This window comes from Aspergillus japonicus, assembly GCF_003184785.1.
Source record: "Aspergillus japonicus CBS 114.51 unplaced genomic scaffold BO86scaffold_9, whole genome shotgun sequence".
Lineage (NCBI taxonomy): Eukaryota > Fungi > Ascomycota > Eurotiomycetes > Eurotiales > Aspergillaceae > Aspergillus > Aspergillus japonicus.
In genome coordinates, this window is record NW_020291646.1 from 552,307 (window position 1) to 567,471 (window position 15,165).

Below are 15,165 nucleotides of genomic sequence, written 5' to 3' on the forward strand. Positions count from 1 at the left end.
ACCACCACAACCGTCTTCAATTTCCGCCTCTAATGATTAATACAGACTTCAATCGCACTTCCTGCGCATAGCATCAACCCAGCGCCTTTCCCCAATTCCCCCTTCGCCACATTCCCCCCCCCCTGCTCCTCTTCAACTCAACGATAAGCGAGTCCTACCTAACTTACCTATCTGTAAGGCTTTCCACACAAACTGTGCCTACACGTGAACATAACATACACATAACTTATATCCTCCGTACAATCCAAACTAGAACACAAACCATCCACTCCCCATTACCGTGGATCTCAACCCCATCCCCACAGCGCGCCTCCAAGAATTCCCCAAAGTTAAAGTGGAGTAGACTGAACATCTCTCATTCCGATCAGGCAGCCAGCCAGCCGAGTCGAGCGATCTGCCTAAAGAGTCAGTCACTCATCGTGTCAGGAATGAACAACGACAAATGTTATCAGCTCCCGTGACGAACTCCCCCCCCCTGTCCCCCCACAATCCACGGAAGTACCACCATGATGGTACCGGACAGTGCATACACCGCTTCCCCCTACATAGCCAACTGCACCCTCTGCCCATGCCCATCGTCTTGCATATCGGGTCACATCTACTCTAGGTACTCTACCGTCCATCCCCCCTCCACCTCCACCCTCCACCCTCCCAGCCCTAGGCCCACGCCGCAAGCTGGAAACCCGAACAGGAACTTCAGGCACGGAGCCGAAGGGACTGACTGGCCGGGAAAGGCGTTTCGCGCCGTAGGATTCAGGCCAAGGTAAAATGTAAGCTCGGTGCACGGCGCCCGCGACGGCGTGGCCGTCGTTCATTCGCTGCTGTTCTCGCGCCAATCATCCCCGTCGCGGAGGATGGCTGGCTGGCGCGATGGGCCGATCATCCATGGTAATCACTAGGTACTGTGTACTGTGTGTACTTAACCTTATAGTATGGAACAGTACGGAGTACATTTACATGGACATCGAAGATGGACGGTTATTGCAGAGCCTTCGTAAAGCCACCTGCAAGGTCAAGGTAAGTAGCTACTGTAAGTACAGTACAGCCATTCTTGTCATTCAGAAGAAGAGAAAAGAGAGAAGGATCACGGTGCACCCCCGAATAGCTTCATTTCTACAACCAGTCTGTCTACCAGTCCTTCCAAACCAAAAAAAAAGTGTAGCCAATTTCAATGAAATAATAAACAACGAAAAGAAGACGAGAGGACCGAGCAAAACAATACTAACACCGTCTCATGCTTCTTTGATCAACGGAAAGAAAGCAAATACTTGACAAGGAAAATGGAGGACACAAAGCTAAATTGGAGTATCATTCATCATGATCGTCATAAGGAGGAAAAAAAAAAAAGAAAAGAAAACCAAATATGAGGACAATTCCTAGCAACCGCGTCTAAATCTCCAGGTACACCTGCCAACAGCTCATAAACATCTTGCCACTAGTGGTCGTTCTGCTATTATATGTACTAGTTGCAGCTGCGTCCAGGTATGACCTGAGCGTTGAAGAGTGAAAAGAAAAAGAAATATGCTCGAATGGTGGAGATTAGACTGCCGTGCAATCGTGGTATCAAGCATCCAAGATATCAATCAATTCGTCGGAATATCGCGTGAAAGTCGTTTCAATGGCGTTTGTATTTCTGTAAAAGTGGTGGGTCAGTAAACAGAGTCCAAGATGTCCAGTATCCAATTAACTTACGTCTTCCATCTTGCGGCGATTGCTGGGATCGAGGGTGTTGCCAGCACCTAGCAAGGTCTGTCCCACAGCCTTGGTAACACCGATCGCAGGACGGAGAATAACAGTCGGCGCACGCTTGAACACTGCTTTGGCCGCAGCCTTGGCACTTCCGCTCTCTAGCACCTCGCCGGGAACCGCGACAATAGCATCCCGTGCCGTCAACAGGTCACGCTCTAACCCCCTGAATCCGCCTCGGAGACCCTGAGCAACTCCAAGTGGTTGGTCGGCATACAGCGAGATCTTCTTGGCATCTTCGTCGTCACTGAAATCGTCTTCGGGGCCCGCGGTCGCTGCATTAGGGCTAGACAACAGATCCTCGGCACCTTGCAGCACCGTTTGAGTTCCAATCGCAAGCTTGGCTCCCAGTTTGATCAGTTCATGAGAGGTGGTCTTAGCAAATGCCAAGGCGCCTTTCTGGATACTCCGAACAATACGGCCGTCCTTCTTGTATTCGCGCATGGGCACCATGACCAAGTCCTTCACGCCTCCACCCACGTTAACCAGCGACCTGATGGGGGCCAGACCAGCCAGAACCCCTGGTAGCTGATTACTCTTGATATCGGGCATCCAGATGTCATTGAGGGTCTGGCCCAACTTATCGAAACCAGAAACACCGTAAATGATGACATGCCGCATCACCATATCGGCTCCGTCCAGCACGAAGAAGTTCATGAACTCCGTGGTACGACCCGATCGAAGGCCAGCATAATCCACCCGCTTGGGCTTGAAGTCCAGTTTAACTGGCACGGCATTGATTTCAGCTCGCTGCAGGAAGGGGACTTCACTTGGAGCGGTCGGTGTCGGTGCAGTGTCATCCCGGAACTCAAAGAACCGGCAAATGAAGTCCAAAGCGTCCTGGTCAACATGCAATCGGAGAGGAAGCAAGGTCGCCTTCAGCACAATCTCGGAAGCAGCAAGTTCGGGCACAGGCCGGACCGTCAAGATCTCGAGATGCAGCATACTCGTTCCACTCTCCTTTTCGCCGGCTTCATGCATATAGGTTGCGAATTTCTTCCATGTCGAGGTAGGCACATGGTCGAAGATTTCCACATCGTCCACCCGGACGTCCAAGGAGCTTTGGGTTTCGTCCAGGCCAGGCGGAAATACGACTAGATCTGCGCATATTCCTTTAAGCTCAAAGGTCATTTTGTGGTACTTGCTTCGAGACAACCGTAGTCTCTTTCCCCGTAACGAAGGCGATTGATTTTGTCGCACAGTCGCTCCGGTGACAGTTGTAGTGGTCGCATAGCTTCCTGTTTCACTGACAAGGTCATCGATGTTGCGATTGATATCGGTGCGAATCTCTCGAGGATCTTTGTTGGCGGGGATTCCGATGTAAATTGAGTTGAAAAGGCAGTCTCCGATAACGGATTCCTCTTCCTCATCGAAGCTAGGGGAAGCTCGACTGCCGGTGCGGGCACGGCGCTCGGTGGCTTTTCTTTCCACCTCTTTTACCGCCTTCGAGATCGTATCCCTTGTTCTTTGCCAGTCATAGCCATCGAACAGATTCCATATGACATGAGCGTCGCGCACTCTCACTCTCAATGGACTCTTTTGGAGCTTCGAGTCGTCTGAGAGACCATATGTGTTCTGCGTTGAATCCCACCTATGCGCTGTGCCCCCAACGGCAGACTTCTGCGCGAAGTGGTCGTCACGGAAGTCAAGATCAGAGACACTTGCAGACACATGATACTGCGAGTGGAAACTGTCAAGCAGTTCGCTTGAGCCCGTTGCCAAACCGGCCCCAGGCAGAGAACTCTGTTCGGAGCCCACGCTCACATATTCAATTTCATCATCCAATATATCCCCTGTGTCCTGTGTTTGTTCCAAAGAATCAGGGCCGGTGGCAGTAGCGTCTTCCAATTGATCAGTCACAAAGGCGTCCCCGGTGAAAGATGCTAGCATGTCTTGGATCGGAAGAACCTCGGTTCGATATTTAGTAACCACACTTGGGGGGGTGGGAGGCTGCAGCCCATTCAAAATACTGATGAGAGTCTGCGTGGAATCAGCGCAGGTTTCCAGAATGAGCAAGTCATCTTTGAGCTCCACATCAAGAGACTTCTCCCCGTCTTCACTCAAGCGCACAATCTTCACAGTAGCTGTGGCAGAAGATACAGTGCAAATGGAAACATAGCCCTTGTCAATGAGGGTCTGGATCTGGGCGCTTTGGGGAGAATTAGGGTTTCGTTGGTGCGGATTGTTTGCAATATCCACGTTCTTGACATCGTCAATGACCAGTATTGACGCTTTACGAAGGTCCAGAATGGCCTCTGAGGAGACAACATCATGCATGGTACCGGAGAATTTAGCGTTCGTGAGGACAATGAGACCCTTCGCAGGAGTGCCGCGAGGATTGAGGCCCAGAACACAGTCTCGAAGATCGACCGTCAAGTTCGAAGGTTTTGTCGGAGTGTCCTGGCTTGATCCGTGATTTGACACTTCCGGTTGCGCCGGCTGAAACTCAGGAAGATTGGCGATTGAGTTTGCCATGTTCGCAGCGACATCACCAGTTGTCAACTCATCTCCAAGCCCAAGAAATGCAATGACGGAAGGAAGCGAGTATTCCGCACGGATGCCATGTAGCTTGACCTTGATCGTAGGATCCATCTCATCCGCAATGAAACGGACCATGAGGACCGGCATCGTTGTGTCATTTGAGAAATATCCTTCTGATCCAGGAAGTGCATCGCCGATGAGCTCCTCATCTTCGTTCCTCGCGACTTGTATGTGACCGATTTGAGCAGCCACAAGGGACGGAAGACTGATAAATGCTGCTTCGGCATCCTGGAGCCTAGCTGTAATGACGCCTACCTTTCCACCAAGGTGTATTTGAACCTCAAACTCACGCAGTAAGATCAGAGTCAGAACTCCGGGTCGATCGTCTTCAGGCAAGTATTTGGCGACATTCGATAGCCGACTCATCTCGTCCGCAAGCTGCATAAGAGATTCCAGATCAGCGGTTCGAGATACTCTGGCCTGCGTCCGGCCAACTGTGACCCGAAGGACAGATCCCTGATTACGCTGGCGGAATAGCGTGTCCAACATGATATCGTCATCTTCATCGTATTTATCCTTCGAAGGCGTGATCAACGCGAGCAGTCGATCCAGGTCGCGCTCTTTTGGACCGAAAAGAAATTCAAATCTGATATCATTCAAAGCCACAAAAGCGGGCGCGTCGCGGTTAAATTCGAGAGGCCATGGCCCGCTAAGATTCGCCTTGTCAATCTGGATGCCCAGTCCCTCAGATCTACTGACAACTTTTACTGCCGTTGTTCTGAGTTTAATATAGTGACTTTCCCCGACGATGTTCAGCGCAATGCCACCGATTCGAGCATTCACCTTGACCGGTACTGTTCCAGGTGGCTGTGCAGTCGCCGGTGGAGGGCCACTTTCAAAGTGCACTCCGCGAGGACGCTTCGGTGTGTCCTTGCTCGGTCCCTTGCTCGAAGAACTAGAGGAAATGGAGCTTCCGAGTTCTAGAATGGTGCTCAAACCACCTACCCACCCTATGGCCTCTTCCAGGCGCTGGATGTTGAGATTAAGTTGTAATGGAAGGGTCAGGATCTCAGCCGTTGTCGCTTTCGAAGTCATTCGAACGTTCAATGAGATGTCACCTTGGCTTGATGAAGTGACATCCCTAATGGATTCGCGCATCTTGAGTTCTTCGCTGAAAGAAATCAGTTCCTCATGTGCGAATCCCACCATGAACTTGGCCACATCCAGATGTAGCATAGTAATATCATTGTTCACGGCGAAATTAGCTTTGAAGCCCGATACCACCGCTTGAAGCAGAATCTCTTCCTGATTTTGGATAATGAACGCCGAGTTATTGTCAGGAGGATATGCATGCCCAGGGACGTGGTCGACGAATTTGATCGCAAAGCTATCAAGGGAGACTCGGAAGGCTTGCGCTACTTGCGATTCTTGTGGCGGACGATGCTCTCGCGTCGTGTCATCGGCCGGACCAGCGAAGGTACTAAGGATTCTCTGTCCGACCTTGACAACAAGCCAACCGATTGCGATGTCAAATTGGATCTCTGCAGAAAATATCTCCAAACCAATGTGATCTCCCAATTCATGTTCATGCTGATTCACATCTTTGGCATCATTGACAGGGGGAACGGTCGTGTTCGAGTCACCACGAGATCGCATCAACGAGTTCAATAAGCTGTCCTCGGCCACAGAGTCCTGCAGGTGAACTGCTGATTCCTTCAAATTGTCACTCGGAACATGTCGATGTGACCTTGTGGATTCAGCCTCATCATCCTCCTGGTTAGAATCGCTAGGTGGAATCGAAATCTGGATCCTATCAATGCTGAAAAACTTCCTCGCGACGTCAGCTGACTTATGTTCTTCAGTTGAGATCCGAACAGATGGTCCCTCTTTCGGGTCAAACTGATGATCATTGTCTGGCGACTGTTGCTCAGTGGACTGTGATTGAGACAGAGTTGGCTCGGACTGGGGTGTGAGTTTCGGTGTCGATACAGAAGTCCCGTCATGGTCGTCGTGCTCATGTCCATCTTCTGAGCTACCCTGATCCGCGTTGCTTGCAACGGAATCCCTCATGACCTGAGATTCAGAGGAATCCCAAGCACCGGGCATGTTCGGCATGAAGCTTCGAGATGTAGAACCATGACTAATAGCACTCATGTACATGCTTTGTGCCTCGTCGTGGGAGAACAGCCGAGATTCACTGAGATCGCCTTGATGGAAAGACCCGGACGTTGAGCTCGAACTGTCGGTCTCTGAAGGTGGCGCGGATGTAGGTAGTGATGACTGAAAATGTGGGAATGGCTCGGGTGTTCGATCAGATTCCGTGATGAGAGCAGGTGGCGTGGATCGCGTTGGGGGCGCACTGGATTCTGGAGAGCGCGCAAGCTCATGCACTCCTGGCATTTGTGGCCGCGGTGCAAGAATCATGGCATTTGGTGTATCATGAGCTGGTTCTGTTGTCCCAGGTGCGGGTAACTGTAGCGGGCGCGGAACAAGCTCACTGCTTGCAGCCAAATGACTATTTCCTGTTGGCAGGCTTTCCAGCGCATCTAATTCGTCGTCTTGAATCTGAGAGTTGATAACAGAATCAAGGTAGGCAGGATTATCCAGCAGCTTGTCATCATTAGCGAAGTCTTGTGATTCCTCCAAGTAACCATAACTCCGGGCCTCTCCCTCTTCCGTGTCGGCATCTGAAAACCTTCCATCATAGGTGTACACGGATCCTTCTAAATCGGGCGCACTTCTGTCAAACCGTCGAGAATCCACAAGCCCAGTCGATGGCTCAAGTATAGTTGACCTGGTCATTTCGAGAGTGGAGCTCCCCGAGGAGGGACCAGGGGCAGGGGAAGAGGCTCGGCTCGGAGGTTGACTTGTCTTCGCCTGGACAAGGGTCGAGGGGGAGGCAGGAGCGGCGAATCGTGAGTAGTTGGCGAAGACAACTGGCTCTGATACCAACGCAACACTAATGTCGGAGAGCGAAATCAATCGTCTCCCTTTATGCGATCGATCTCCATCTGTGACAGGAGGCCCAGAGACGGCGTCCACCTTCACTTGACCAACCCTCAGCAATGCAGTGATCAAATCAGGTCTATCCTCTGGCTGCCTCTTGAGAGATCCATCTTGCTTCATTTCCACATCGACTCGCACGGATATGTCATCAACCTGAACCTGCAGGCGATCTACAACACCTTTGAGAAATGCGGCCACAAAGCTGGGCAAGGATACAGTCTCGTTGCCGAGACCCAGTTCCTCTTCATCATCGCTGATGGATGCCGATGTGCGATGCAGAACCTGGGACCTGGAGGAGATGGCCGCTTGTAATTCATCCTTTTCCTCCTTGGGTTCGGCTTCGAGGAACGACTGTGCGAGATCGGCAGGGTTGGGGATGAATGCGTCGGGGCTGGAGGTGTGGGGTGAGTCAGGGGCCCTGTCCCCTTGCCCAGAAGGACATGCTTCCTGCGAGAGTAGTCTCAGATGTACATCGATGCCGCTGGCTTGACATATTATACCGCTACTGTAGATGTCGGCGGGGACGGTGATCTTCAAGTATCGGACACGGGCGCTTAGGAGCTTGCTTGAGGCAGGAAGATGCAGTAGTGCAGCTAGTTTCTGAACGAAGTTAAAGGAAGAGAAAGTTAGTGGACATGAACGATGAAGAGTGTGAAGTGTCGGGTTTGAGGCACGGGCGGATCGGAGCAGTTGGACGGCCGGTTGGAAGATCGTTGCACTTACCTCAAGCCTCAAGCCGATATCCCGCAGTTCGACGGTACTGCGTTGTCCCCATCGAATCCCTAGACTATCCAGATCCAGAGCCTCAGTATCGACTAGCTCCAGGCGAGATAAGGCATAGCGGAGTAATCGTTTCTGGAAGAAAGAAGGCAAGAAGTAGGCCATTTTCGGGCGGAGGGAGCCGGCGGGGGGCTCATTTGAGGATCACAACAGTCATCTGAGCAAAAACAGAGCAAGGCAACAGGAAGGGGAAAGGAAAAGGGGGATGAGTGGATGATGCCTGGGGCTCAAGAAGCAAGCAGCCGAAAGGCAGCAGGAAGCAGGCAGCAGGGCAGGGAGCAGGAGGCAGAAAGTAGGAAGCAAATAGACCACAACAGCGGCGGCGGCGGCGGCAGCAGCAGCAGCAGCACGTAACTTCGGGAGGTGATGCGGATTGCTTCAAGGCCGGGGGGAATGACGTTCGGGGGGAAATGGGGCGGAAGAGACGCTAAGTCCCGTTGGTAAGTGGAGTTGACTGGAGAGTCAGTCAGTGCCTTAGAGAGTTAGAGTAGGAGACCAGGAGTAGGAGAAAAGAGGAGCAGGAAAGATAAGGATGGATTGTGGATGATCGACCGCAATCGATAGTCAGGCGGAAAAGCTTGGGGCTAGCCAACGAACTAACTTACCTAACCCAATTCACATACAGCATGACAACTCACACCTACGTTGATTTATCTTCTTGTTGTTCTTGACGATGATGAATCTATGAGGTGAGGTCGCCCAATGACTACAGAGGGGGAATATATGACCATCACAACCAGTGGACCGTGGCAATAGTGAATTTCAAGGCAGGACCAAACCCACAATCCATCCGTTGCCTGAGGCATGAATTCCGAACTGGTCATCGGAAACTTCAATGGTCATTGTCAAGTTCAAGTAGGACTGGTCATTTCTCCGAATGCACGTTTCTGGCACGTTCACCTGCTCCCACCATTACTGGAGATTAACTTAGTCACTTTCCCTTTCTGCTTTAGGTCTAATTGGGCGCTGCTTTCTGCTTACTAAGCCCGGAGTGCAAAGTAACGAAGTATAGAATTGAAGTGTATATCCTGAGTGATTCCTAAGTAATCCTACCAGCCCCTCAAGAAGTCCCACCTGCCAAGTATCATCAGACCCTGCTGGCACAGGGCGTGTGCGTCGATGCCGGGAGTGCAATCCCATAGGTGCCCAGTATCAGCCTTGTAGCGTCGAGGTTTCAACAGCGTCGCCCCTTGGCCATGTTCATCGCTGCCTCAGGGACTGCAATTGGTTCGACCTCTGACACCTTCTCCCCATACTCCATCAGCACCTTCACTAACCAGGCACGCACAACAGGTGCCGCCGTAGCCCTCCTTGGAGCAAGCAACAGCCCAGCTATCTAGTGCTGACCTTGGTCCGGAAGGAACCATACCTGTAGTCTAGTCCTGGTCGGATCTTGGCAGGCTCGGCCCGGCGGGGTGGAGTGCTTCTATGTCAAGTACCAGGGGTATCGGATGAGATGGGTTCCAGACCCTCAATCTGTACAGGGGCATATATCACGCTTTCAACTAATTATTTAATCCGCCATGGGTAACTTCAAGCTTAACGAAGCTAATTGCGACTTGCCATGCGCCGGATTCTGCTGGACCGGGGCCTGGATCTCCGGCTCTATGGGACAGGCGCCCTGTGCGTGGCGATTTGGGCGGGTCATCTTGATGTGGTGCAGATGCTGCTGGATCACGGCGCTTCGACGAGGCTGGGGTGTCTCTGGGAGACGACGGATCGCAGCCCCAACATGGATGGATATACCCCGGTGGGGTTTGCGGTCAAGTGGAAGCGGCTGGAGATCCTGCGTCTGTTGCTGGACAGGGGGGCTCACGCGGACCGGGCGGACTTGGAGATGGCAAGGGAGCAGGGGTTCGAGGAGGCGGTGGACCTGCTTTTGGGGTTCGAGGACTCTGCCCCGCAACCTTTGGTTACTGTTTTTGAGGAGGCCGGCGGCCTGTTGTTCGACACTCCGGTCGAGTTGCTGGAGCCAGGGCTTGTGGTACCCGAACGTGTTGAGCTTCTTGTGTTGGATGTGCCGGGGGGCGTGGCCGATGCTTCTCAAATCTGGGAGGGGATGCTCAGGTATGTACTCCGACCTGTGGAGGAGGGGGCCTCGTCCGACGAAAGGTAGCGCAGGTTGATAGTCAATCTAGAATCAACCATCTCATATAGTGGCATTACGCGATAAAATTGAGCAAGTAAAATAATCGGGGCCGAATGAAAGGATTCATCAATTATTCATCACTGCCTTCCTCCGCAAAGGTGACTGTAACCCACTCGCAAAACTGCTCAAACCTCGCCCACCAATCCTGCAAACGGCGGGCCTTGACCTTCTCGCCCAGGATGCCCTCCCCAATCTCGGACAGCCATTCACCCGCCGGCTGATCGTCGTAGCAGCTCCACCGAATTGAGTTCTCCACCAGCATTGCCAGTCCTGCAAGATCGGTGTGGTCATCATCCCCTTGAAGCACCCTCCAAATTACCTGCGTGAACCCTTCTGCCCCGCGCCCGTTGAAACTACTGCCGGAGAGAGCGACCGAAACACCCCGCGACAGCAGGGCCGGAAGAATGTGCTCGCTCCGGCTTGAGGTCGGATTGAACTCGACCAGAATCTTCTTCTCCTTGACCGACTCGGTCAGCAACGGGTGCTTGTAGAGTGTCGATCCTTCGCAGATTCTCCGCGTCCCTAGCAGGATCGCATCATATAAGTCCTGGTCGCCACGCGATCCGTCACGCGACGTCTCGCCGGCATGGAAGAGGAAAGGGATCTCCAGGCCGGCGTCCATGCACTCTTTGCGGAACCAGAACAGTAGAGGCACGAGGTCCGACAGCGGCCTCGCATCTCTTCCTGTACCCGAGATATCGAACCCAGAGATAACTTCCGGGTAATCATACTTTGCGAAAAGACAGGTTTGCATGTTATCCGCGATCTCCCTGTTCGAGAGTGAGCGACTGGCAGTCCATATGATACGCGCCCCGTAGAAGCCACGCCCTTCGTCTGTGTTCTGGAAACGACGTAATTCTTGTTGAAACACATGGCACCATTCGCTTTGGTCTTCGTCGGGCGGGTCGGTTCCTTCCCGTCGATACGGATGGCTGAAGGTATGCCTGAACTCGGCATAATCGACCCCGTCCGCTGCCAGGTGCGCGAAGACGTCTCTCAGGCAAAGACGCAAGATGGGCTCATAACTCAACAGAGAGTTGATGATCATCAATGCGCCACGACGAGCGTCGCTCGACTGCTCGTCCGCAGGGGTGCATCGCCTCTTTGACCATTCGCGGAACCCGGTCTCTCCGCCATCCGGAAAGGAAGAGACTGCCTGCTGAATAGGAACAAGTTCCGAGGCACTATAGGCAGCTGACCATATAGAGACGCTGCCTTCCACGCTTTGTTTCGAAGACGAAGCATACTGAAAGGTGACGGGCGATTCCTCTCGCGCTTCTTGAGACGACAAAGGCCGAGGGCTAGAAATGTGCAGCCCTTCTGTAGTAAGAGCAACGTCGATCAACTTATCTACGTTGATGAGGCCATGGATGGAAGCATTCAGCAGAGACCCTTTCGGCATTCTCTGCGCGATCTTCCAAAGGTCGGTTTTCCGAGCCTGTTCCCAGTCTAGAGCCGGTGGTCCATAGGTAGGCGTAGAAGCTCGAGTCAACTCCCGGTCGCGGATCTGGGACACGATCTTGCAAGCTTTGGCGGCGACTGGGGTCAGCGCTTTGCGGAGGTTGAAGTCTGAAACACCCGGTCAGTCGGGATCAATTTGACCAGTGGTCCAGGGACTGGGGAACGATTGGGGCGAGGGCTAACCATGTCGCTGTTTCTGCTCTTGCAGAATCAGAGAGTCCCGTCCTTTCAGGTACTGTTGAATGAAGGGATCTTCGACCTGAGGGATCCCTTCCTCTAGCTCCCACTCCTTGTCATCGGCAGCCATTGTTGATTAATCGAGGACACTAAATGGCAGCTTCTCGCGCATCTGTGGACTGAGCTCTTCCGTGCCTTAGTTAACTAAGGTTGGAAAGGATCCAGGAACTGCCTACGAAGGTCGGCTATTGGAACTGTTCGCAGCCAACGGAACCCATGAGGTCATAATCTCGATTGCCCCGCTTCGATCGATGGACGAGTCGGAGTTTAACCGTGAATTGAGCTAGTAGGACTAGTGGTCACCATTCCAATCTTGCACAAGTTAAGGTTAGTTGAGACGGTACTGGCTGGCTATCTATCTTCTACTAGAAAGTCCCCGCGGAATGTTCAATACGCGGCACCTCAGGCCGGGCCATCTCAAGGCTGCCGCATACGGCAAGTTACCGGTTCCGGAAGCCATGCACCTGAAATAGTAACAGGTCAGATAGTCCACTAGACTAGCTTAATGTCAGATGGTAGGAAGCTCAAGAGAAAGCGTGGTGTCGCTAGGTGACGGTTTGAATGCTATGCTAATTTACTGAGCGCCTCTTTCCGTGTAAGAAGAAGGGCGCCCTACAAGGCCCTACAAACCGAATCTAAGTTCGTTTCCATGTTCGATGCTGAGACCCAGGTACAATGCAGGTCGGGCCAGTTGGCCCGGGAATGCCCATCGCGTGGCATAAAGTGATGCTAACGTGGGCGATCACTGCCTTCGGTAGTGGAGCAATTGCAGGGATGTATGTTGATCACTTGTTGAAGTATCTACTTGCCAAGCCGAGGTAGAGCGTTCGGAGGTCTTCTCCTGGGCTTGATTTAGTCCGATATGGGAGATGATGATTTGAACTTTGCCTACATGTAAGACTGGGGAGCTAGGTAGGGGAGCAACACTTCAGATGTTCATCTAGATGTTGTTCGCTACTGCTAAGTTATTACCAGACCAAGAGAGGACTCCTACTGCTTTTTGACATGGCAGTTTTCCGAACCGAAAGATACCTTCTTATGCGTTGAAGCTCCGAGCTGCCTCGAGTGGATAGCGTGTGACTTTGTTCAAGTATATAAAAAATGAATGGAACCCTTGCCTGACCACTTCATGGTCGTTCATTTACATATATGCCTCGCAGCCAATTTAAGAATAACAAACAAGCTGAAACAGGCCAGAAGATCCCAAGCAGGACTAAAAAAGAAAGTAGGGTATTTGATTCCCGGGACCTGTAGCCTCCCAATTCCCCCACCGCTGGTCCGTCCTCACCGAAGCAAAAGAGCAAATTCGCGCCCCTCCCAAACGCATAAACTCCAGAAAAACCCCCATATGACGAGAAACAAGGTGGACCCGGGATCTGTTATGAAAGAAACCTAGGAGCCACCGCACCCTAAAAGAAAGCACACCAAGGACAACCCCATTTTATGCAATGCAACCTGATTTTCTCTTCTGTTTGCTGCGGAGCCGACCGCAACATCAAACACACATTCTCTTGGAATCTCTACTCGATGTCTTCGATGTCACGATGACGGGCAAGGACGTGTCGTTTGTACTCTTCTTGGTTGGTGTCCCAGAGCTCGGCGGCTTGGGCGTTGAGGGGGCTCGCGCTGTGGGTGTGTCAGTAATCCGAAGGTCTCCACCGGAACACGAGATGGATGGCATCATACTTGTTGGGCTCTCCAAGCAGACTCTGCAAGCTGAGCAGCACGCTCTGCACGTTGTACACGGCGCTCCATTTGTCTTTCAAGATATCGAGACAGATGCGGCCGGAGAAGTCGACGTTGGGGTGGTAGATGGGGGTCTTGAAGAGAACAGTAGGAGGAGCATAGGGGTAGTTGCTGGGGAAGGCGAACGAGAGTCGGAAGGTCAGTCCTTCGTAGGGAGTTTCAGTGGGACCACTGATGGTGGCGGTCCAGGAGAGAAGGTTGCCGTCGGCGTCTGGGAAAGCGGAGATGCCCGGAGAGGGGGAGAGCATGAGTTGCATCAGCTCAGCTTGCAGACTAGAAATCAGTCGGACGGTCAGTATCTCAGCGACCTCCGGTGATCGACAAATATATTTCAGGGTGCGGTGACGGACCGTTTGGTGACGCTCTGAGTGTCACTCCTTTGTGCTGAGGAGCCGAGCTTCGAGGTCTCGTGAGCGTCAGGAGCGGAGTTCTGAGTGTCTTCCATGGTGTAGTCCATTGTGCAGTAGAAGGTCGAAGGGAAGCTGATGAAGGAGAGTCGAAACGATGGAGAAAACTAGTGATGCAGAGAGAAGTTCCGGAAGAATGCCAGCTTTCGAGGCTAAGCAGTAGCGAGGAACAGGAAGAGATAATGAGGTAGGTTGCTGGTGGAATGAGAGCGTAGCCGAAAGCAGCACGACAGTTGGCCGGAGGGGAAGCGGATTGACCCACCGCAAGAACCCCAGAATGATCGGAATCAGAACCTTGGACGAACGGAGAGCTGAGCTGCAGCAGAAGTATGTATGTATGTCTAGCTTAGAGCAGTTTTGTAGATCCTTTTTTTTTTTTTTTGAAAATGAGAAACGGGGGAAGTAGTCTGGGTTCTTAGAGAAAAGAGAACTTAAGTGGGGGAAAGACTGTGATCGAGTGTTGGATTGATTGATTGGGGTTAGTTTTCTTCCTTTTTCCTTTTTTTGTTTACGCCCTCATCCGCCGGGCAACGCAGCGCAACCGTTCAATAGAGGACCCTGATTGATGCTCGCTGGTCATTGATGATCCACCACCACATCTGATGTCCAGAGCCTCCGTCTGACTCTCTCAGTTGACAGACCAGTGGTCATGTTAGTCATCACGGGGTTATGTCTGTACATGACGCTGTTCTGCTCAGTGTCAGTGATTCCAAAATGGTGACGAAATCACAGTCAGCACTTGACGAAAGCCCACACTTGACTGTACTGTAACTTACCAACAACACCCATAGACTACGGAGTACGGCCTGTGTTGTCTTGGCGGCTGGACAAAGCCAAAGCGCGGCACAATAACACCTGCTCCGAGGCGGTCAGCCAGTGGCTCGCATCACAAGGCCCTTGAGGGGCTCTATTCAAGTCGGACGATGTGATTATGGACTGTCATGGCACTGGCACGACACTGGCACTTTGGAGCGCTGCATGCATTAGACATTTGCAGTTGGTTGTTGATTCATCAGAACCATAATGAAATCTTGAATGATGTTTCATTACCCTGTACCCTGAGTATATCAAGACCCTGGAAGTGGTCTATGCTAGCTCCGTAGGCAAGAACATCCAATAAAGGGTCTAGCTTCTATACTTCAATGATTTTCT

General features: G+C 52.1%; 4 protein-coding genes across 4 annotated transcripts; 1 reads left to right on the top strand and 3 right to left on the bottom strand.

Moving 5' to 3' along the window:
- Positions 1-1,395: 1,395 nt before the first annotated feature.
- atg2 (putative autophagy regulatory protein Atg2) lies at positions 1,396-8,505 on the bottom strand. The gene is made up of 3 exons (XM_025667108.1): positions 7,957-8,505; positions 1,693-7,833; positions 1,396-1,633 (listed from the first exon to the last, which is right to left on the bottom strand). The coding sequence occupies exons 1-3, from the start codon at positions 8,116-8,118 to the stop codon at positions 1,616-1,618; spliced, it is 6,321 nt and encodes a 2,106-aa protein (XP_025530323.1). The 5' UTR covers positions 8,119-8,505; the 3' UTR covers positions 1,396-1,615.
- A 1,072-nt stretch (positions 8,506-9,577) lies between these two features.
- Positions 9,578-10,129, top strand: BO86DRAFT_397272 (ankyrin repeat domain-containing protein; the record flags this gene model as incomplete). Its single annotated transcript, XM_025673494.1, has 1 exon — positions 9,578-10,129. One exon carries the CDS (start codon positions 9,578-9,580, stop codon positions 10,127-10,129), a length of 552 nt encoding a protein of 183 aa, XP_025530324.1.
- A 40-nt stretch (positions 10,130-10,169) lies between these two features.
- BO86DRAFT_446410 (putative CECR1 family adenosine deaminase) lies at positions 10,170-12,129 on the bottom strand. The gene is made up of 2 exons (XM_025676516.1): positions 11,807-12,129; positions 10,170-11,731 (listed from the first exon to the last, which is right to left on the bottom strand). Exons 1-2 carry the CDS (start codon positions 11,928-11,930, stop codon positions 10,233-10,235), a joined length of 1,623 nt encoding a protein of 540 aa, XP_025530325.1. The 5' UTR covers positions 11,931-12,129; the 3' UTR covers positions 10,170-10,232.
- A 791-nt stretch (positions 12,130-12,920) lies between these two features.
- BO86DRAFT_387045 (putative ubiquitin conjugating enzyme (UbcK)) lies at positions 12,921-14,395 on the bottom strand. The gene is made up of 3 exons (XM_025671485.1): positions 13,957-14,395; positions 13,547-13,879; positions 12,921-13,486 (listed from the first exon to the last, which is right to left on the bottom strand). Exons 1-3 carry the CDS (start codon positions 14,061-14,063, stop codon positions 13,381-13,383), a joined length of 546 nt encoding a protein of 181 aa, XP_025530326.1. The 5' UTR covers positions 14,064-14,395; the 3' UTR covers positions 12,921-13,380.
- Positions 14,396-15,165: the final 770 nt, after the last annotated feature.